This window comes from Podarcis vaucheri, assembly GCF_965113315.1.
Source record: "Podarcis vaucheri genome assembly, chromosome: 15".
In the NCBI taxonomy this organism is placed as follows: Eukaryota; Metazoa; Chordata; class Lepidosauria; order Squamata; family Lacertidae; genus Podarcis; species Podarcis vaucheri.
The window spans coordinates 23,271,219-23,293,443 of NC_138753.1; the positions used below are offsets into that span (position 1 = coordinate 23,271,219).

General features: G+C 45.6%; 2 protein-coding genes across 2 annotated transcripts in view; one reads left to right on the top strand and one right to left on the bottom strand.

Moving 5' to 3' along the window:
- Nucleotides 1-2,645, top strand: part of LOC309519842 (uncharacterized protein) — a 55,709-nt gene extending 53,064 nt beyond the window's left edge. Inside the window, exon 10 of the mRNA XM_082201075.1 lies at nucleotides 2,184-2,645. The gene's annotated coding sequence lies outside the window, so the exon portion shown is untranslated. The remainder of the gene's footprint in view (nucleotides 1-2,183) is intronic.
- Nucleotides 1-22,225, bottom strand: part of LOC309519795 (alpha-tectorin-like) — a 93,235-nt gene that overhangs the window by 32,543 nt on the left and 38,467 nt on the right. The window contains exons 9-12 of the mRNA XM_082200927.1: nucleotides 19,244-19,817; nucleotides 13,607-14,217; nucleotides 9,464-10,025; nucleotides 3,808-4,007 (exon numbers count right to left, since the gene is read on the bottom strand). Coding sequence (XP_082057053.1) covers nucleotides 3,808-4,007; nucleotides 9,464-10,025; nucleotides 13,607-14,217; nucleotides 19,244-19,817 — 1,947 coding nt within the window. The remainder of the gene's footprint in view (nucleotides 1-3,807; nucleotides 4,008-9,463; nucleotides 10,026-13,606; nucleotides 14,218-19,243; nucleotides 19,818-22,225) is intronic.

Below are 22,225 nucleotides of genomic sequence, written 5' to 3' on the forward strand. Positions count from 1 at the left end.
GTGCTTTTGAACATCAAAATAATTCCATAACAAATTATCTATACCTTTCAACATTTCACGGGAAACATGTAGGGTTGCTTGAGTAGTTCAGTTTCTAGGAATTTGGATACAAAGTGATTGGATCTGCACCTTTTAGGTTGCATTCACATAGTGATTTATTCCATTTCCCCCAGAATTACCCTGCCTCTTAATTTTTGTATTATATATGGGCTTTCAAGTGACATAATAGTCACTTTTGGAAAACTGAAGGAACGTAACGTGTTTAGCACTCACTTCCATGTTATTTGATTCAGAAAAAAGTCAATTTGCAGACCCTTTGCGCTGGAAAATCACAGGAGCAGAGTGAGGAAATCTGGGGTGATATACAGGCATACAGTTATTCCTTGCTCTTTTCATGGGGGAATCATGGAGGAGCAGAAGGCATGTGCAGAAAGGCTGGGGGAGTAGTGATGTTGTTCAGTGACAATCATTGTTTTGCTGCAGCTCGCCCACTGGTGTGAATGAAATTTAGCACAGCGTGCCAGTATATCGGTCAAAAAGCCACAGTTCCATAATGCAACAGGTACTGCAGTGGGAAAGGAACATTAAAAATGAGTTAGAAGTGCTAGCATAATAATCAGGAAAACTAAAATATTATTCCCCACATCTGAATGCGTCCTTAGACTAATGTGTGGATCAGAATGTAATTATCCCGATGTTGGAATCTATTTTCTTGTAACTTGGACCCGAAATGATGGATTCAAGTTAGAAGAAGTGAGATTCTGATGAAACATCTGCAAGAACTTTCTGGTGGTAAGAGCTGTTTGACAGCGGAGCAGACTCCTACAAGAGGTGCTGATTTCTCCTTCTTTGGAGGTTTTTGAGTAGAGGTTGGGTGGCCATCTGTCAGAGATGCTTCAGTTGACATTCCTGCATTGCAGGAGCTTAGACTAGAGATGACCCCCAGGGTTTCTTTATGACTCTACAATTCTATGATTATATGTGATATATGGAAGTGAGAGCTGGACCATAAAGAAGGCTGAAGAATTGATGCTTTTGAATTATGGTGCTGGAGGACACTCTTGAGAGTCCCATGGACTGCAAGAAGATCAAATCTCTCCATTCTTAAGGAAATCAGCCCTGAGTGCTCACTAGAAGGACAGATCGTGAAGCTGAGGCGCCAATACTTTGGCCACCTCATGAGAAGAGAAGACTCCCTAGAAAAGACCCTGATGTTGGGAAAGATGGAGGGCACAAGGAGAAGGGGACGACAGAGGACGAGATGGTTGGACAGTGTTCTCTAAGCTACCAGCATGAGTTTGACCAAACTGTGGGAGGCAGTGGAAGACAGAAGTGCCTGGCGTGCTCTGGTCCATGGGGTCACGAAGAGTCAGACACGACTAAACGACTAAACAACAACAACAACAACAACAACAACATGATCTTTCAAGTTTTGTGGTTCTCCAGAATTTCAATTCTTCAAGGCAGGCCTTGAGTCCTCATGCAAATCATGTGCTCTTATCACACGACAGACTGCCAATGAACATACATTTCTAAGCATGTGCGCTAGATGCAAGAAGAACCTGCTTCTGACCTAGAGATGTAACTTGAGTTGGAAGCTCAGCTCTGAAGACTGGCAACAACTCTAGCAACTCACACTGCCAAAATCTTTACAAGGCATCAGCAAACAGCAAAAATAGAGACAAACAGGGATAGTGATTTATCAGGACTAGTATTAAAAAACGAGGGCTGTCACAAGCTGGAACTATGGGCATCACTGAAATGCTACACATTTATTCATTATCCCCAAAACAAAACAAGAAGGCTCCATTCTGGTTTCTGATTGTGCTCCTGTCTCACCCATTTACTATTTCAGATCAGTGAATTCAAAGCATAAAAATCTCTTTTCTCCTGAATTTATATCTTTCTGAATTTATAAAAACTAGGAGTAAATCCTTGGGATTCAGTAGTCACACTGGCATAAGCAACAGGGAAGGATCTCCCTCTCGGTTCATGCAAATGAGGTCATCAAATTAAAGTTTAATTTTGCCGTCTTCCCCCGCACCCCACCATGCAAAAACAAGTCTGGAAGTTCAGCCTCATTACAGGGAATTTGTCATTCCATTGTGTGGATTAAACTGATTAATATTACATAACGCACAGAACTATGCCACTAAATGCACCACCGTTGTTCATTATTTCAGGATCACGCTGTAAGGTAATGGAGAAGGAGACCGAAAGCTGACAGCAATGCAAACTAGCATAGCAGAGAGAGAGAGAGAGAGAGAGAGAGAGAGAGAGAGAGAGAGAGAGATACGGCTGCCTGCAGCACCCGCAAATTATCTATGAGGAAATTTCACCCTTCTGAAGGAGCGCGAGCGAGTTCCCAAGGGCATTGTGTTTACATCCCCCCAAATCAAGCTATTAAGGCAGAGACATTGTCAGACGCAACGACGGCAGATAGAGAGCATTCCGTCTCCATCCTCTGGTTTCTTCTCATTTGGAAACCATTTACAATCCAATCCCACAGGCAGCTTAGGGTAGAAAAACACCATAATTTGCAGTGTGCGATTTCAAATTCTACAGCTGGTTTTTATTTTTTTTAATTTTTTGTCATTGTTGCTGCTGCTTGGAAGAATATAGATGAGGAGGGCTCCTTGAAGAAACCCTCGTTTTTATGCAACGCTTATGACAGCATGGAAGCACCAGAGCCCTCGTTAAAACAGAGAGGTCCTCCCCCCCATTCCTCCTTAAAGCAACATGACCCATGAAAGCTGTGATTCAGATTTGCTAGCACATGTTTTAACAATGAATCTTGATGAATGCAAAGGAGCTTTTGAGCATGATCTCGCTTCATTCTGATATCCCCTTTGGATATTTTAAGCCTGATCCTCATGGAAAATTCATCCAAGTCACAGAAAGAATATAATACATATATGCATTTTTAATTGTTTTTTTTTAAACAACAACCATGCAAGCAAACACTCATAATTTCAATTTAAAAGTAGTTTGAACTTCTAAGATGAGTTTTGCCTTTAAAAGGGAGCTTATCTGAGTCCACCAAAACATAGACGATGCCAGGCAAGGTAAAAAGAAAGCGATAAACTTGCTCCCCATTCAGATAAGTAGCATCCCCACCACCACCACCACATTGGCAGATCCCTGGGGGTATTTGATAATCCTGACCCTGGGGTTATTTGAAGGAAAGACACTTTGCAGGGTGCTTTTCTCCACCACCAGTCAATATTTTCAAAAAGAGCCGATCCCTATTGCTCGCTTTCATCAGATACAGAACTAGGGTAGGGAATAGCACTCTTAAGCCCATCGAAATCAATACAACATACTTCAAAGAAAATATTTGTAGGATAAGAAAGTTAATGTGAAACATGCCACTATTCCTAAATTTTAACCTGAGAACATAAAGAAGAGCCTGCTGGTTGAGTCCAATGGCCCATCTGGTTCAGGGTGCTGTTCTCATAGGGGCCAACCAGATCTGCCTGTGGGAAACATGCAAGGGGTGCCAACTTGAACAAAATATTGTGGAGAGCCCAAATAAACCCTGCCCTGCATGATCGATCACATGACACAATGCACAGGCCCCATTTGAATGGCAAAGTCCATCAGCGTTGGGGGCCCCAGCCCCCTCAAATATTTTATTGGGGGGCTGTAGACTCCTCAGCCTCTAAGAGTTGGCTCCTGTGCTTTCAACTGTGAAGGCAGATCATAGCCAACGTGACTAGAAGCCTCCTTATATTCTTATGACTAAGAAGATGCTCACAAAACAATTGAGAAGCCCTGGGAGCCGCCATTTTGGAATTGGTGCCTTACCTCGTAATATTTGCCGTCAGAATAGCAGCCACAGTTGTGAGGTAGGATGCAGCTCTTGCCGTTGAGGACGTAGCCTGCATCACACTGGCATCCTTCGACGCAATAATGGTTGCAGTCACTTTTCAGCCGGATGGCAGCGCAGCGGGGCTGGCACACACTCACACAACTCTCATAGTGACTGTTGGGAGGGCAGCTGACCGCTGGGAAAAAAGAGGAAAAGCTTCTTAACACGGCAACATACCCCTGTCTGATGGTCAAACTTCAATGTTCCCCTCTTGCCTTTGGGAGCGCATGCACACCAGAAGGCCCAGTATGACCAAGGGCCGGAGAAGAAGAAGAAGAAGAGTTTGGATTTGTTACCCCGCTTTATCACTACCCGAAGGAGTCTCAAAGCGGCTAACATTCTCCTTTCCCTTTCTCCCCCACAACAAACACTCTGTGAGGTGAGTGGGCCTGAGAGACTTCAAAGAAGTGTGACTAGCCCAAGGTCACCCAGCAGCTGCATGTGGAGGAGCGGAGACGTGAACTCGGTTCCCCAGATTACGAATCTACCGCTCTTAACCGCTACACCACACTGATTCTTTGTAATTCCCAGAGATGCATTGCCTCTGTCCTTGAAACAAAGTGGGAGAAGCAGTGGGCCCACCCCCTTGCTCTGGCGCCACCTACTGTTGACCTCCCTGCTCTTCTAGAGCACCTTTCTGTGCCTCTGAAAAACAACTGTATCCACCCTATGAGAATCTGAAAAGCCAAGCTACTACAAACATTCAAAAGATGAAAGGGCAGAATGGAGAACATCCACAAGTCCTCTGCTTTTCCTCCTCTCCCCATCTAACAGCTGCATTCAGGTCCTTGAATTTCAGGCACAGAGCTGATTTAGGCCATCAATTTGTGAATAGAAAATGATCCAAATTTAATTTTTAAATCTTATTAGCGATGAAAATGACTTTTCTATTGATTTGCCAAACGGTCTGCCTGCCGGAGGAGCTTTGCATCTTCATTTATGAGGAGCGTAATTGAACGGTACATTGTAATCCTATTGACCACAGAAACAAGCCTCCTTAGAACAAATACATACTCTTTTGCTCGCATGTATAAACTAATAACATTTGCATTTGACAAATGAAGAACAACTGCCACTGGGACTAGAGATTTAACCTACATCTTTCCAGAACGGGGTTTGGATTTGCAAGAAAAATACCTTTGCTTGTTTAACAGTTCTTCCCTTCTAACTGGGGAGGGGGTACCTGACTCCCCTTCCACCTTGGTGAAGGCACAGGACACCTGGTACATTGGCAGGGGACAATCTGGTAGAATGCTGTAGCTGACTGTCCTTCCTTATGTAGGTTTGTATTCAGTGATGAGGTTGCAGTGGGTTTAAAATTCATTACTATTTCTGCAGTAGGGTCCCTGTCTCCAACATCCTAGAGCCACACAGTCAACATGAAAAGAGAGCTTTTTAGCCAGGGATGCTCCAAAGCAAAGCATTTAAGAACTCTGAAAACACAAGGTGCTTCAGTTTTAAGAGAATGGTGCGGAGCACTCCAAATTGATTGCCCATGTGCGTGCACAGAAAATACGTCTGGCTGAAAGGCAACACAGAGATATCTGCATTGATCATTGCAATGCATCTCAAATGATTTTTATTGTATAATCTTAGATGGTTGTGTAATCTTAGGAGGAGTGTGGCTGTGACTATTACTAAGGGACCCACCACTTTTTAACTTGCTACTGAACTGCTGGTTGTAGCCAACTAATTTCTACTGAGAGCAGACCCACCAAAATTAATGATCCTACATTAGTCATGTCTAGTAACTTCAGTGGGCCTACTCTGTAGCACAACAGGTTGGAAACAAGCAGGTCTTGTCCGGACAAGTTTAGCATTTCTCATTACAATTAGGCAGACTGTGCTTGGCTCAGTCCAGTGAGCCACATCTGTCTCCCTCTGTTCCAAGATCCCCCAGAAGCTTACCTTGGAACAGTGAATGGCAGAGGTGGTGGTTTTTGGTGCTCCCAGATCCCAGTGATATGTCTTTTCCTGTCAAGGACCACAAACAAGACCCAGCATCCCTGGCAGGGACAATGGCACTCTGCATGCAACTCACACTGAGAAGGCTGTTTCTCCCCCCTGCTGCAAGCAAAGTTTCTAGGCCTCGGAGCAAGGGCCACAGTGATAGCAAGTGCTTTGTAAATGTTGGATTGGAATACTCACAAAGCCCCAGTTCTTTTTGGATGAGTCAAATGTATTTATTATTTAGACAGTGCTTCAAAAGCAAAGTGAGTGTATGAAGCTACACATCTGACCAGTGGCATAGCATGGGGGGCTAGGGAGGCCGTTGTCCCAGGTGCATTTTTTTGAGGGGGTGCAATCAGGAGTTGACCTATTTCAGCCTGCAGGGCCAGATGCAAAACTGAATGGAGCAATTAACATATTTTTGTTTTTTTACCTTCGTACAGCAGACATGTTACTAAATACCCCCTCTCTATCCTCCAATGAATATCCAATGAAGTACATGTTAGTATCATTTATTTATTTGTTTGTTTGCTTGCTTTCCTTCTAATTTTATAACTTTCAGCATCATCACATTTTCATTATTATTTGTCGCTATTGCTTATTAAATTTATGTCCCACTCTTCCTTCCAAAATAGCCCAGGGGCAACAAACACACAAATGGTTAGGTGTAGACTGTATTATCAGAATTCAAGGACACGCTGCAGCCAGGCAAAAATACTCAAGGTTCTGCAAAGCAGAAGCAGTAGGATACCTGGCTGGGGAGAGGCTGTGGCCTGGGAAGATCCCTGAGGGCCAGACAGAGACTTGGAGGGCTGGACATGGCTCCAAGGCCTGAGGTTTCCCCTCCCTGTGCTAGAGACTGAAACTGGGACCTTTTGCATGCACAGCTTATGGCCTCTCCCCTGTTGGTGAGCTAATTTCTGGGGCAAATTTGTCCCACATGGCACTCCAGACAATACAAGGACAACAGCTTCAACTTTTACAGCAGCCAGATCAAGGGCAGGCTGCTAGGAGATGCCACAGCAGGTTTGCAGCAATGAATCCAAGGAATTGCCAAAGTCAAAGTGAGCTTTTGTGCTGAGTGCTTAAATATCTGTCAGATTTAGGGAGCAACCCATAATTCATCCTCTTGTGGCTGCGTTTCCTTTATGAAGCCGGTGACATGAGAGATAATCTTCCGTGACTCTGGTACACATCTCTTTCATGTTGAGGCATTTGTTGAGCTATTCTTTTCCGCTGTCTCCTCTTATCTGTGTCATTTTTATCCAATACTTTCCATTTTGTCATTAGGTGCCCTAATCGGAGTCTCTGCCTCTCTCTGGGAAACCTTGGCACAGAGAAGCTCTTCTTTCTTTCTTTCTTTCTTTCTTTCTTTCTTTCTTTCTTTCTTTCTTTCTTCCCTTTCCTAGCAATTCACTCACTGTCTCCTTCCTGCAAACCTCAGCATCGTGAAACTGTTCTCCATCTTTGATACAAGCCAAGCTCCGCTTCTGTGTACCTCAGAGGGTCTCACAAAGATTAAAAACAACAACCACAACAATATGCTCTCCACTTAAAGAGCAATCATTAAATGAGGCAAAGAAAACTGAGAGGGAGGTCAGAGGCAGAACTGAGGAGATTTCAGATGTCTCCCTGAGCAGTTAATAACACTGAATCTGCTGTTGCAAAGTGGACACAAAGTGACCTGGAACTGGGCAGAAGGATGGTTGCTACAGGCCAGCCATACTGATGAACTGTGGAACACCGCCAAACAGCTGACTCTTCAGCACCCAGGGCAAAAGCCTCGCCAGCCAGCTTTGTGCATTTAAAATAAGAATCCCCCTGCCAATGCTCAAGCTCACAGCCCTTGTGAAATCCGAGGCCTGAGAGGTGTCATTAGGGATGAGGGGAGATATCTGATTCAGCTCGCATTTAAAGGCAGACCTGCCCAGTTCAGCTTTTGCAGAGCGATATGTGAATCAAAGCACAGTCATCCTTTGACATTTGCATTTATCCAAACCTTGCTGTGCATGTCCCCAGCCTAGTAATATACACAGACATGCATCAGCTAGAAGGGTTAACTTAGCAAGGATAGAGGACAAAATTGTATGGCACTAGGGGAAACTGCTTTGTGAGAACAATAGGAAAATGTGCACTGAAATGTGGATGAATTTTCAAAAATGGATGTAGAAATGTGGGGAACTGAATTTATGTTTTTATATGTGTTGGAAGCTGCCCAGAGTGGCTGGGGCAACCCAGCCAGATGGGTGGGGTATAAATAATAAAATTATTATAATTATTATTAAGATGGGAAATATGAGAAATAGCAAGAAGCCAAAATTGACAAATCCACCATTCCCTTTGCTTAAAGTGGGGACTCGACCCCCGTACAACACCAAGCTTCGGCCAGTGAGGAGGCGAGTGTCAGATAGACTAGCCAGGAAGCTTACCAACTAGAGCCTAGATTTTGACCCCCATAAGAAGAAGAAGAGTTTGGATTTGATATCCCGCTTTATCACTACCCGAAGAAGTCTCAAAGCGGCTAACATTCTCCTTTCCCATCCTCCCCCACAACAAACACTCTGTGAGGTGAGTGGGGCTGAGAGACTTCAGAGAAGTGTGACTAGCCCAAGGTCACCCAGCATCTGCATGTGGAGGAGTGGGGAAGCGAACCCGGTTCACCACATTATGAGTCTACAGCTCTTAGCCACTACACCACAGTGGCTCTTCCATGTCAAGATTTCTGACTTGCCTGGCCAACAAGAATCTTCTCTGCTGTTGTTCCCAATGACAAATCATTTCTCTCTCTGTTTTTACTGGCCCACCCCTTCCTTTTAGCATGAAGTGAGGAACCTCTTCCTCTTCAGATGTTGCTGGACTACAACTCTCTTCGTTGCTGACCATTGGCCGTGCAAGTTGGGACATCTCAAGGGCCATAGATTAGCAGGAGCTACGTCTAACAACACACAGCCAGCTATTTTTGAAGTTGTTAGAACAGGAAAGGAAATTAGACCTAAGTGTGGTGTTGAGACTCGAGATCTAGGCACTTGCTTACTAAGAACCAGGCCTAGTCCTACTCAGGTTGCTTTTAGACATAGTAACTTAAGAAGCTGCCTTATTATCATGTCATACTGTTTCTCCCTACACTAGGGTGCTCTACTCTGATAGGCACTGGCTCTCCAGGACCTCAGACACGAGAATCATTCCCATCACCTGCTGACTTGGTCCTTTCAACTGGAGTCAGTGTGGTTAGAGTGTCAGACTAGGACCTGGGAAACCAGGGTGCAAATTCCCAGACAGCCATGAAGCTCAGTGAGTGACCTTGAGCCAGTCACTGCCTCTCAACCTAAAATATCCCACAGGGTTGTTGTGAGATTAATTGAGGAGGAGCAGAACCAGGTACACCACCTTGAGCTCCTTGGAGAGGAAGGTGGGGTGTGAATGCAAGAAACAGATAATAAACTGGGACCTTCTGTGTGCAAAATGCGTGCTCTATCCCTGAGCTACAATCGCCTCCCCAAACTTACTTTAAGAAGAAAGTACCCCCTTAAAAACAACAACAACCCAGAAATATCCCAGTTAAACACCAGTGGAGCTACTGGAGATGGAACAAAAGGACAGTTTTCATGAACAATGACAGAGATTAAAACAAGCTCAGCTCACAGCACAAGGTGAAGTTTCTCCATCCGGTTACAGCAATCCCCTGGGTCTGGCAGGTGCTGGCGTAGTTCTGCAGCCAGCTGCAAGCGGTTTGCACTGCGCCACCATCGATGCAGGTGTCAAACAGGCAGTTCTTGTAGAAGAAGGTGGGGTTGACTTTGCTGTGGCACCTGGAGAAGACACCGCTCTTGCTGGGGATCAGGCTGCACAGCTGCTGGGGCTTCCAGAAGCCTTCCACCTTACGGCAGGCAGGGCACCTGTCGCCACAGCCAACCTGGCAAAAGGGGTCCCTCTTGGCCCAACTGTGGCCAAACTCGTTGATGCTAGAGACGGCAAAGCCACCAGAGGTCTGGAGGTCGTCGTCAGGGTTGCTGTTGTATCGCCCACAGAGGCCGTACGTGTTGTTCTGAAGGCTCCGTGGGACGGTGACGGAGAGGAAGGTTTTCCAGTCATAGACAACCTTCAACCCAAAGTCGGTCTCCACGACAATGTGGAAACCAAAGGCAAAGATGTTCACTTTCCCTTGTCCAAGCTTCAAGGGCAGGTAAAGGCGTTCATTGTTGATCTGCAAAGAGATGCAGTGAAGTTAGCTAGACACTAAGGCAACTGGCGTCACACCATTCTCATTCTGCGTTTGTAAGCAAAGAACCATTTAATGTGGCAGCACCCACACTTTGGAAATCCTTGCCTATTGACACGAGGCAAGCGCCTTCCCTTCCCTTCCCTTCCCTTTTTGGCACCCACTAAAAACATTTTTGCTTAGGCTAGCCTCTCTAGATGCATAGAATGTTGACTTGTTTTAATCCAATGTTTAGCTTATCATTGATTTTAATCTCTTTTTTGAACATTCTAAATTGTTGTTTTTAAACTGTTTTCTTGTTTTTGTTTACTGGTAATTTTATTACCTAATACATTTTGTAAACCACTTTAAGATTTTACTACAATCAAGTGGTATATAAATCTTGCAAAATAAATAAATAACTAGCTTTGGGAGGTTGGTTTCAAAGAAAGATGCCTGATGCAGAAAACCCGGTCTTCACTCAAGTTGTGGAAATTGTTGTGTAGCTTTGGGCTAGTCACCATTTTTCTGTCCAACTTGCTCATGGGGTTGTCATCAAGTTAAAATTTTGCTCTGAGCTCCTTGGAAGAAAGAGAATAGAACACCAGTGCCATGAAAAATTGCGTGAAAAGGGGCACATCTATCTAGCAGTTGAGAAGCACCACACACTAGTTTATAATAGTGAAACACACAGGCCACAATCCAGCTCAAAGTTGGGTTCACTGAAACCCATTGAAATCAAGGTGGAGTGTGCCTACAGATTCATAATAAACCCTCCAGGTCATCTGACAAATGGGGTGATTAGGGTGCACCAATATTTACAGTCTGCAACTGTAACAGTACACATGCCAAATATTTGGTCTGAGTAACCTCCACCCACTTTTGACTCACAAAAACCCAATAGATCATGTGTTCATGTACAGATGGAGAGGGAGCTATGGGCAGCCATCTCATGTGAGATGGTTCTGACCTCTTCTCAGCAAGAATCCACAAGGACTGGCAGCCGGGGTTTCAGCACCTTGGCTAGCTCCAAGCACACAACTTTCTGCGGTGAAAGTTGGGCCTTGATTGAGGCCTTATAAGAGCCTCCCTCTAGTTCACTCCTTCCAAAGCTCCACCCACCCTGCCTGGGGAGTGTGACCCCTTAAAGGGACAAGCCCTTGACCGGAGGGTGGGGGCTGCTTCTTCCTTCTGTGGCTTCTTGCCTAATCTGCTCCCTCATCCTTTGGGCAGCCTTGACTCCCTGGGGGAACCAGGCTGTCTGGTAGTTACCAGTTTAGGTTTGCAGGTTTGTGGCCGTCAGCCTCAGGTTTGGTATCTGGAACCTGGTTGTGTTCCTAAGCCAGCGGTATAGCAGCTCCAGACTGGTTATCGTTGGACTAAAACCTGGGACACCAAGGTTCAAATCTTCACTTGGCCCTAAAGCTCTCTGGGTAACCTTGGGCCAATCACTGCTCCTTAGCCTAACCTACCTCCCAGGATTATTGGGGGATTAAATGTGAAGGGAGCAAACCATGTACACCACATCGAGTTCCTTGGAGGAAAATGTGGGATATAAAGTCAACCAATCAATTAGCCTTATCTATCATCTGAGGCCAAGGCCATGATCGGGACTTGTCTCTATGGAGACATTGTAATGTCCCATTACTGAGCAGTGCCAGCCCTACTGGTAGGCAAGCTGAATCAGTCCATCTTAGGCAGCAAATTCTGGATGCCGTTAGGGGGGAGAACGTTGCCAAATATTTATCTTATTGTTATCTTTTTACCATCACGTAGAGCAACATTTATATCTCCTGCCTCAGGCATGAGACAACTGTTTCCAGCTGACTCTGTGGCTGAGAGTCACTGAATAGCCAACTTCATCCTGACCACGATGCTAAAAGAGGTTGAATTCAAATTTTCATTTCAGTCCTTTGGGATTCCTATTTAACACTTCTGTGGATTTTCTGCTATTTAAAAGAGAACAAGCCAACAGCATTCTGCTCCCGGGAGGACTGAGCCCAGACATGTAAAAACAGTGACAGAAGAGTTTCATCCATGACAGTGTTTTCCTCCTTCAACTGTGCAGGAAAAAAATAAATACACGAAGCTACCCTTCACAACCCAATATGCAAAGGAAACAATATTTAACAGTGCATTAAAGCCCTATTGTTTTCCACAACACTCAAACATATCTAGCTCTTTCTGGTTTGAAGTCACTGCAAAGTTATATACTGAAAATAAAGGCCATCAATGACTACTAGGCATAACAACAAGGTTCTCTCTCCACTGTTGGAGGCAGTATGCCTCTGAATGCCATTTGAAGGGATCCATGATAGATTTACTATGAAAATGACAAAATTTAAGCTTCAGGGACACTAATCCCAGAGGGGCTCCAGAAGTGACTTTAATCCGCATTGCTTAAAAAATTGGGTCTGGTAGACACAATTTCATCATTCTATGATGCATCATGCATGTATGTAACATTTCTCTAATTTTCATCCCCCAACTATAAGCCATAGGAAATTTTGATTCATTTTATTTACTTTGACATCCAGTATAGCAATTTTAATCAAAATGTGAGATGCTTTAGTGTGTTTGTGTGTATGTGTATATGTGTGTGTGTGTGTGTGTGTGTGTATGTGTGTGTGTGTATATATATATATGTGTGTGTGTGTGTGTGTGTGTACACACACACACACACACACACACACACACTGATTGTTGTGGAACAACCCCACTGAAGAAGATAGCAGTGGCTACCCAGACCTCGTTGCTGGTTATGAAGGGGCCCCATAACAGTCCAAGCTTCAGGGCCCCATAAATGTAGGTTTGCTAGTGCTGGGATTAGACCAATGGCCCACCCAGTCCAGCATCCTGTTTGCACAGTGGCCAACCAGATGCCTGTGGAAAACCTGCAGGCAGAACTTGAGCACAAGAGCATCCTACCATCTTGTGGTTTCATGCAGGCATTACTGCTCCTCAGAGACAGGAGGACAGGAGTTGATAGTCATCTTTCAGGAGTTGCTAGAGCAGCCTTTCTCAACCAGTGGGTCCCCAGATGTTGTTGAACTACAACTCCCATCACCCTTGGCTAGCAAGGCCAGAGCTCAGGGATGATGGGAGTTGTAGTCCAACAACATCTGGGGACCCACAGGTTGAAAACCACTGTGCTAGAGGATGCCAGTCCCTCAAAGGCAGTCCTGTCCTTTGCTCCCCAGAAGAATTAGCCATGGATTTACATCTCCACCCACCTATTCTCTTTCTGCTCCCTTGCCCAATGTCCTCAACCCCTTGAAGCATTTGTCATCTCCCCATCGTAAATGGAGAGCTGCTTGGCTCTCAGGTACAATGTGACCCCAGTTCAATATCTAATGGAAGTGAAAACCCAAAGGTTTCACTGACAGTGGCTGAATTTGTATCAGCAGCAGTGAGAACAAGAGAAAAACTCACCACCTAAAACTGGAAGGGGCTAACCTGAGATTGTTGTGGTTTCTATGTTCTACTTTTCCATCTGTTTTGTTCTGACATTTGTATGTATTGCATGCTTTCTCAATTCTGGTCGACAGACTGTAATAAATCGATTCAGTGTCGCTGCGTTAACTCACCAGCACGGTGTGCTTGTAAGCCCGGTGGATGATGATGTTGTAACTGAAGACCTCCACTTCCACCTGCTTCACCCACAAGGCCAGGGAAGGGTCCCGATCCTCATTCTTGGCAGTGACTGTAAACTCGGGGAAGGTTTCCAACCTCTCTGACCTCTGCCGGGAGATGGTGGTGCAGAGGACCAGGGGGCAGCTGCTCTGAAAATCGAAAGCAAACCCATCAAAGGTCAAGTAATGGCCGTAGCCGGAGACGATGCAGGAGGCGTCGGTGCGAGCCTGGCAGTAATAAAGGCCGCTCTCCTCCATGCAGTACTCATCCTCTTTGCAGGGGATGTTCTCGCAGTGCACACTGTTGTCGGAGCCATTGCAGTAGCAGAAATACTGGCAGTCAATGTCCATCCAGAAGGACTGATTGGTGGAGAGCTGGTGGCCTTCAAAGCTGCAGCCGCACTCAGTCCTGGGAATGCAGTGGGTGCCCCGAAGGGCAAAACCATCGTCACATTGACAGCCCTCCATGCAGGTGTCCAGGCAGATGGGACCCATCCCTAAGCTTTCGCAGGACTCCGAACAGGTCATGCACTCCTCAAAGTGGCTGTTCTCTGGACAGGTGAGAGCTGGAGCAAGACAAAAAAGGGGGGAGCACAAGTTCAGCTGGCAGCCAGCCACTTTCTCTTGAAGTCCTGCCATGCTGTGCCTCAACATTAGACAGATAAACTTTATTTGTATTAGCCAACGGCCGTAGCAACATAAAACAAGCAATATATACAATTAAAAAACAACAACAATGGATAAAAAGGACCATCAAATGACCAAGACCATCGTTCAAATAGTGGCTCTTAATGTGAGGGCAATCTGGCTGCGACATCTGCCTCGACATTGTAACATGGCTCAGGGTAGAAAAGCAATGAAAAACTCAAGAGATAGGAGTTAGTTCTGATCCTGAATTACCTTCCCGGCTTCCACACCTAAGGGCTTACCCACTCTTACCTTTTGCCCCTCTCTTTCCAGTCACAGGTCCATGCTTAAAAGTTCCTTGTCTGAGCATTTCTGTTTTCGTCCCAGAGCTTTTCCTGTGAAAACCCGCCACTCAGTGCACAATCGGAGCAAACATCAATTCAGGTTTGTTTGTTTGCTCCAATTGAACTTTAAAGAGCAGGTTTTTGCAAGGAAAGCTCTGGGGAAAAAATTAAATGAAGATAGATGTTCAGACACAGAGCCTGGAAAGAGCAGAGGAAAGGTAAGTTTGGATAAACCCTTAGTCTAGTCCAGGTTTAGACAGGACTGTGTGTTTTGCACCTATCTGCAATGAAATCCTGTACTGAGCATAGGTGTCAATGTCTTTAGAATCCCAAATTGCTGTTTAAATTGGGGGGAAAGCTACATTCTAGTCCTTACGCTTTTGAACAGAAGCCTGGAAATGCATGCAGGCAAGGTTAATTCCCAGAAAACATAAACAAAAAGTTAAGGTAAAGGTAAAGGTACCCCTGCCCGAACAGGCCAGTCTTGACAGACTCGGGTTTGTGCGCCCATCTCACATCTATAGGCCGGGGGCCAGCGCTGTCCGGAGACACTTCCGGGTCACGTGGCCAGCGTGACAAGCTGCATCTGGCGAGCCAGCGCAGCACACGGAACGCCGTTTACCTTCCCGCTGGTAAGCGGTACCTATTTATCTACTTGCACCCGGGGGTGCTTTCGAACTGCTAGGTTGGCAGGCGCTGGGACCGAGCAGCGGGAGCGCACCCCGCCGCGGGGATTCGAACCGCCGACCTTTCGATCGGCAAGCCCTAGGCGCTGAGGCTTTAACCCACAGCGCCACCCGCGTCCCAATCAACTAACAAAAAGTTAGCACAGGCTTAAAAATTCAACAAGCCGAGCACACTCCGGTCTGCCACTGTCAAAGATATCAGGGTGAGGTTTAAAACCATTCTGCTTCTCTGGGAGCTCATAATCACAGGCTCCAGACCAGAGCTATTCATCCCTCTCTCCTTTTTTGAGCAGAAGGATATGGGCTGTCAGGTCTAACTAATGCCAATCACTCTGGGCTCAGTCTTGCCAGCCCCTCCTCTATACAGTCCTAGCGATCAGGGTTGATCAATTGTTTGCTAAAGTGCTTTGTAGTATAAATGCCCTGGATGTGTCATGTGCATTCCCATTTTCAAACTAAGCAAGAAAGGTGCAATCACAAGCCTCTCTCCATGGCAATCTGGATGGCCACCTGTCAGGCATTCTTTAGGTGTGATTCCTGCGTTGCAGGGAGTCCCTTCCAACTCTACAATTCTATGGTTCCATGAACAGTTCCCCCCATGGCTGGGTGGGGTTGGGGGTTATAATCAGGATCATACAATGAAACTGATTCGGGACAGGCAAAAGGAAACGCTAGTTTAAAACAAGACATACTTAACCTTTGGAACTCACTGCCCCATGATGGGGTGGCCACCAGTTTAGAAGGCTTTAAAAGGGAGCTAGATTTCTCCTCCATTCATTTGCCCATCAGTGGTTATTAGATTAAACAGGGACTGCCATGTTCAGAGCCAGTATACCTCTAAGAGGTCTGATTCTCTTCCCTTTCTTTCTTCCTGCTTTGTGTGTGTCAGGAGGCAGGGTCCTTCATCCTCTGCACTAGATTGGTAGCTACGAATTGCTCTTGAACTTGATGCTGTAATGTTCAGCAATCGAGAAACACGAGGGAAGTTGGGATAGCCTAGGATGCTTTCAGCTAAATCCTCCGGAGGGAGTTTTATTAGGGAAGAGACAATGCAAAGCCTTGCAATATTACTGCATGGTTTTATTCTTATTCAAGCTGCTTTATTAGTTTCTTTGTCAATTATTGACATTCAAATTGTCATTGTGTTGCCTTGTTTAGTATCCTTTCAGCATTGTAGTACATTACACAGCCTTGGGCTAGATGGAGTTTCCTTCCTGTTTACCCTGTTATTTCTTCCCCTCTTTTTCCTGCATATCAACATGCTGTTAAATGCCCTCTCGCCTTCTGAGGTTTCCAGCAGCTGGTGTTCAGAAGCATTACTCCTTCTGACCGTGGAGGCAGAGCATGGTATCATGACTAGTAGTCATTGATAGCCTTCTCCTCCATGAAGTTGTCCCATCCCCTTTTAAAGTCATCCAAGTTCATGGCCATCACTGCCTTTTCTGTGAATGCGTTCCATAGTTTAACTATCAGGAACCTGTGGCCCTTCTTACTGGTTCAGCGTTATCCACTTGGGTGCGGAATATCAGCAGACCCACAAATGTTGGGAATGAACTACGTCTGTTGCCTTTAAGCCCTGCTTTAGGGTTTCCTGGAGGCATCTGATTGGCCACCATGAGAAGGAGAGGGCTGGACTAGATGGAGACCTGGTCTGATCCAGGAGGACTCTTCTTATGTAGGTGATTTCTAGAGAGGAAACTAGGTTTCTGAAACCCCCTTTTACATACCATGATTAAAAGGGTCCTTAGTCCTGTCCATTCACTTCAGTGAGTCTACTCTGAGCAGGACTATCATTGGTTAGAACTCTGTGCTTCAGTAAAGGGCCGCTCAGTAGCCTGTTTTGTACAAAATGCTAACTGGTTTTTTGTTTAGCCAAAGTGTGGTCTGAGTGTCCAAACCCAGCTCTGGCAACAAACCATGATCCTGGCAACAAATCACAATGTGAAGTAGTTCCCAAACTGTGATTTCTTTTAACTCTGGTTTCAAGTTCGTAAGATGATTTGTGGGCTGTTGTTGTTGTTTTTTTAAAAAAGCTTAGTTAAAACAAACCATAATTTAGCATTATGTATGACTGCACCCTTAAAATATTCACAGACTTCCGAGTTTTGTGAAAGCTCATCGCCTGCCAAATCTCAAATTCCACGTCCTTCCATTTGCATCAACTCACCTAAGCCTTCTTGAGCTTCCGCAGTGTGAACTTCCTACATCTGCCTTTAGATTATGAAAATAATACCACTGTCAGCAAGAATATTACCATAGCTAAACAACTCCCCCCCCCCACAACCGTCTCGCTCATACAAATGAGCCTCTGTTGTTACAGCTTAAGTCGGGGTCCCTACTGCAATTCAAGAACACGGCGCAATAAAACTCCTGATGTCTCCTAGAATGCATTCTATGAAAATTACTTAATTAAGAAAGTGCATCTAGAGGCAAAAAGCAACTGGAAAGAGAGAGAGAGAGAGAGAGAGAGAGAGAGAGAGAGAGAGAAAGAAAACACCCCAGGCACAAAGGTAATGCTTTTGCAACACTGTTTTAATCTATATTTTACATAGATCAGTGAAATGCATTATGATGGGTGGGATTTGGGGGTGTATTTTGCAAGTATGTGTGTGACATACCTGAATCCTGTTATGGGTCCCAGGTTCTCATGTCCGGGAGGTGGAGAGGCAGCCTTCCCTGGGTGGGGTTGCACTCCCCTGAAAGGAGCAGGGTTGCACTGTGGGGGGGCTCCTGGATTCAACACTATGGCTGGAGGCTCAAGAGGCCTCAGTGGCTAGAAGGGCCTTTTTTTTAAAGCTCCAGCTGGTTCTCCAGCTACGACCCATTTCTGTTAGAGATCACTATACTCCACGCACTGGAACCTTCAAAGTTGGATTATTATGATGTGCTCTACGTGGAGCTATCCCTGAAGACGACTGGGAAATTTCAGTTATTTCAAAATGCAGCAGCCGGATTCCTGGCTGGGTTTCCACCTACATCTCATGTAAACCCTATTTTAAAACTGGTTGTCACTTCATTTCTGGGCCAATTCAAGGTACCCATATTTGTTGTTTAAAGTCCTAAATGACTCAGGCCCCAAATATCTGAAAAACCACCCTCCTTTTCTACACTCTCTTGTGTGCTGAAACTGGCAGAGGGAGCCTTCTTGGTGCCCTCAGAAGCTCAGGTGGTGGTGGCCCAGGAGAGGGTCTTCTCTGTGGTGGCCCCTAAGCTGCAGAACTCTCTCCCCAGAAACGCACACCTGGCACCTTCATTATACAGTTTCTGGAGAATGATGCTCCAGGCTTTTAACACTTGAGCTGTATACTTTGAGGACCCGCCTTATTTTTTATTATTGTAAGTTGTTTTAAATTGTTTTTAATATTGTGTTTTAATGTTGCAACCTGCCTTGGGGGCCTTAGGGTGAAGGATGGGAAATAAATAAATACAATACAGTGGTACCTCAGGTTAAGAACTTAATTCGTTCTGGAGGTCCGTTCTTAACCTGAAACTGTTCTTAACCTGAGGTACCACTTTAGCTAATGGGGCCTCCTGCTGCTGCCACACTGCCGCCACGCGATTTCTGTTCTCATCCTGAAGCAAAGTTCTTAACCTGAGGTACTATTTCTGGGTTAGCAAAGTCTGTAACCTGAGGCATCTGTAACCTGAAGCGTCTGTAACCCGAGGTACCACTGTACAATACACTGAGCCTTTGAGGATATAAGGTACACATTGAACGGCAGGACTCAAAGGACCGCATATAAGCCTTTGAGCACACAAGGCAAGCTCCTTAGATCCCTATAATGATCTCTCTGGATCTTAACCTGTATAAAATAAATAATCCAGGAGGACTGGTAATTTACTTTTTTAAAAAATGGAACCCAGGTTTTAAGGGACTTGTGGAGGTCTGCTCAAATGGCCACACCTTTGACAAAAAGGCGCATGCACTGACTTACGGCAAAAGTCAAAGCTTCTCCACGGACCGACGTCCACTTCTGCATTCTTGCAGGCGCTGGCATACCGGGCTACTGAGTCACAGAGCTCTGACTGGTTCCCCCCACTCTGGCACAGACGGAAGAGGCAGGTCCGATAGTAAGCAGAGACATTCACCACTGAGTGGCACTCCAGGAAGGAGCTGTTGGTGGGATCGTTGATGATGCCACATTTCGACCGGCTCCGGTAGTCCTTCAGGAGCTCTGAATCATTGTTGCAGGCCTTGAGAAGGTCGCCGCACTCCCCGTTGCAAATCTCATTGAAGGTTGTCCAGCTGTCCAGAAAAACCGCCAGGTTGTCCGTGCACTTCCTGTTAGGGAAACAGAATTCGTCGCTGCTGTTCCCGTTGAAAAAGCCACAGAGGCCCCCGGTGCAGTTGAAATAGATAGTTGAGAGGCGTATCTCCAGCATGCCAGAGTCCAAGTACAGGATATGTATGAGCCCTTCGGACTCAACCACGGTCCCGTTTTTGCTGCGGTAGATTTCCAGTTGGCCAGAAGGATGGAAATATGGAAGCTCCATTTCATATCCATTCACCTGCAAAAAGGGGGGACAGGGACAAATAAATGAATGAAGAGGAAATTTGATGAGATGAGCCAATGGTGTTTAGTGTCCATTGGAAATGGGAGGGTGAAAAGCAGGGAGGCCAACAGTAGGTGGCGCCAGAGCCAAGGACAAGCGGAGCCAACAAAGGCTTATCTACATTTCCTCTTGTTCTGCTGCTTTCCTCTGGGGAAAACTGCTCTTTAGCACCCATTTGGAGGAAAAGCAGTTGGGTTTTCTGTTGTAGCTCAGTAGCAGAGCACCTCTTTGCATGCAGAGGAACCCGGGTTCAATCCCTGACATGTCCAGGTAGGTCTGAGAGAGGACTCCTGTCTGAAACCCTGGAGAGCTGCTGCCAGCCAGAGCAGACAGTACTGGACTAGATGAACCAATGGTCTAACTCAGTGTAAGGTATCTTCTTGTGTCCCCGTGTTCCATCAAAATCCCTACTCCTGTATTTAAGCCTCTTGGCTTAATTGATTCCTGGCCTTTCCCTCCCTTTCTTCTCTTCAAAACTGTTGAAATGTGCATTGGAAAGTCCTTGGGCAAGGAAGAACAGGGCTGGCTGTGTCTGCCCAAGCTATTCTCTTCTTCTAAGGGGTTCAGCAGTAGGTTTGGGATGTGGGTAGCTGAATGACAATGCTGGCCAATGGACCACTGGCTTTGCTGAGTGGTAGACTACCTTTGGACATGGAGGTTTCTTATAGCCATCATGGCTAGTAGCTATATGGACAGTCCTTGAAATGGCATAGTCCCAAAGATGTGGCATTGGTGCAGTAATACGGAGACCTGTAAAGACTCTTTGATGCAAATAAATCACAAGGAGTTCTGCAAATGATCTGTCCAACTCTCTAATTCATGGGTAGGCAAAGTAAAGCCCTGGGGCTGGATCTGGCCCAATCGCCTTCTAAATCCGGCCCGCGGGCGGTCCGGGAATCAGCATGTTTTCACATGAGTAGAATGTGTGCTTTTATTTAAAATGCATCTCTGGGTTATTTGTGGGGCATAGGAATTCGTTCATTTTTATTCCCCCCACCCAAAGGTCTGAGGGACAGTGGACCGGCCCCCTGTTGAAAAAGTGTGCTGAGCCCTGCATCTAATTTTTGGGAAGTGATTTGCTCCTGTGGTTGTTGCAGAGCAAACCATTCTAGGCACTCGCACCCCTGATATTTTAAAACAAACAAATCTGAGATGATCACAGTATGCAGGTCAGAGACGCTTGATCTGACAGAGGTGTGTGTGAGACACATTGATCTGCAGATGCAGACATCCAGTGTGTAAACATGCATTTGTTGGAATGAACAGGGGGTGGGGGGTGGAATGAAGCAGGGATGGAGTCTGACTACTCAGCGCGGGTTTGCAAAATCAGTTTTTACAGCAAAATGTCATCACAAAATGTCACCACCAGATTGACGAAAAGGTGAATTTGTTTTTATAATGTCTCTCCTCTGCTTCCTATCACACATTAGCAGTGCTCATACATGCAAGCTAATCGTGTGAGTCAGGTTCGAAAGTGCTGTTTGTGCTGAAAACTGCTTTAAATAAATTGTCCAGCGCGAACGCTTGCTAAAGCACACATCCTTCCACCAGGTGGCAGTGTTGCCTATGCGCATGAGCCTAGGATGTGGAGAGGAGTTTCCCAGTGTTCAATCCAATGGGGCAGAGGCACTACTGCCTGGGACAGTTAAATCCATCTTGCTCAGTCAAGAAAGTCTGCCAGGTTTCTGCAGGGATCTGGAAGCCTGCAAAATTTAGGGAGGGGGTTGAAAATAAAACTCATAATATCTCTATGGTGTGACCACAACTTGGGTTATTGTATATACAGTTCTCATCAGCTCACCTTGAAAAGGATATGGTAGAGCTGGAAAAAGTTTAGAAAAGGGCAGTCAGAATGATCAAAGGGATACAGGAACTCCCCAAGGAGGAAAAGTTACTAGTTTCAGGCTTTTTAGTTTGGGGGATAAAGGTGAGTCTGGGGCAGGGACATGATAGAGGTGAATAGGATTGTGTGGCGATATGTTCGTCTCCGTCTCTTAGGATACTAAAACCTGGGAACATCCAGTGATGTTGAGTGTTAGAAGATTCAGAACTTCTTCACACGGCACATAGTTAAACTATGGAATTTGCTCACACAGGAGGCAGTTATGCCTACAAACTTGGGTGGCTCTAAAAGACAAATTCACTAAGGATAAAGCTACCCCTTCTCCTGCAGTTCCCAGTAACTGGTATTCAGAAGCATTGATGCTTCCAGCCGTGGTGGCAGAGCGTAGCCATTGTGGCTAGTAGCCACTGACAGCCTTTATCCTTCATGAATTTGTCCAATAATCTTTCAAAGCCATTCAGGTTGGTGGCCGTCGCTGCTTCATGTGGAAGTGAAGATTCATGTGGAAGTGAGTTCCATA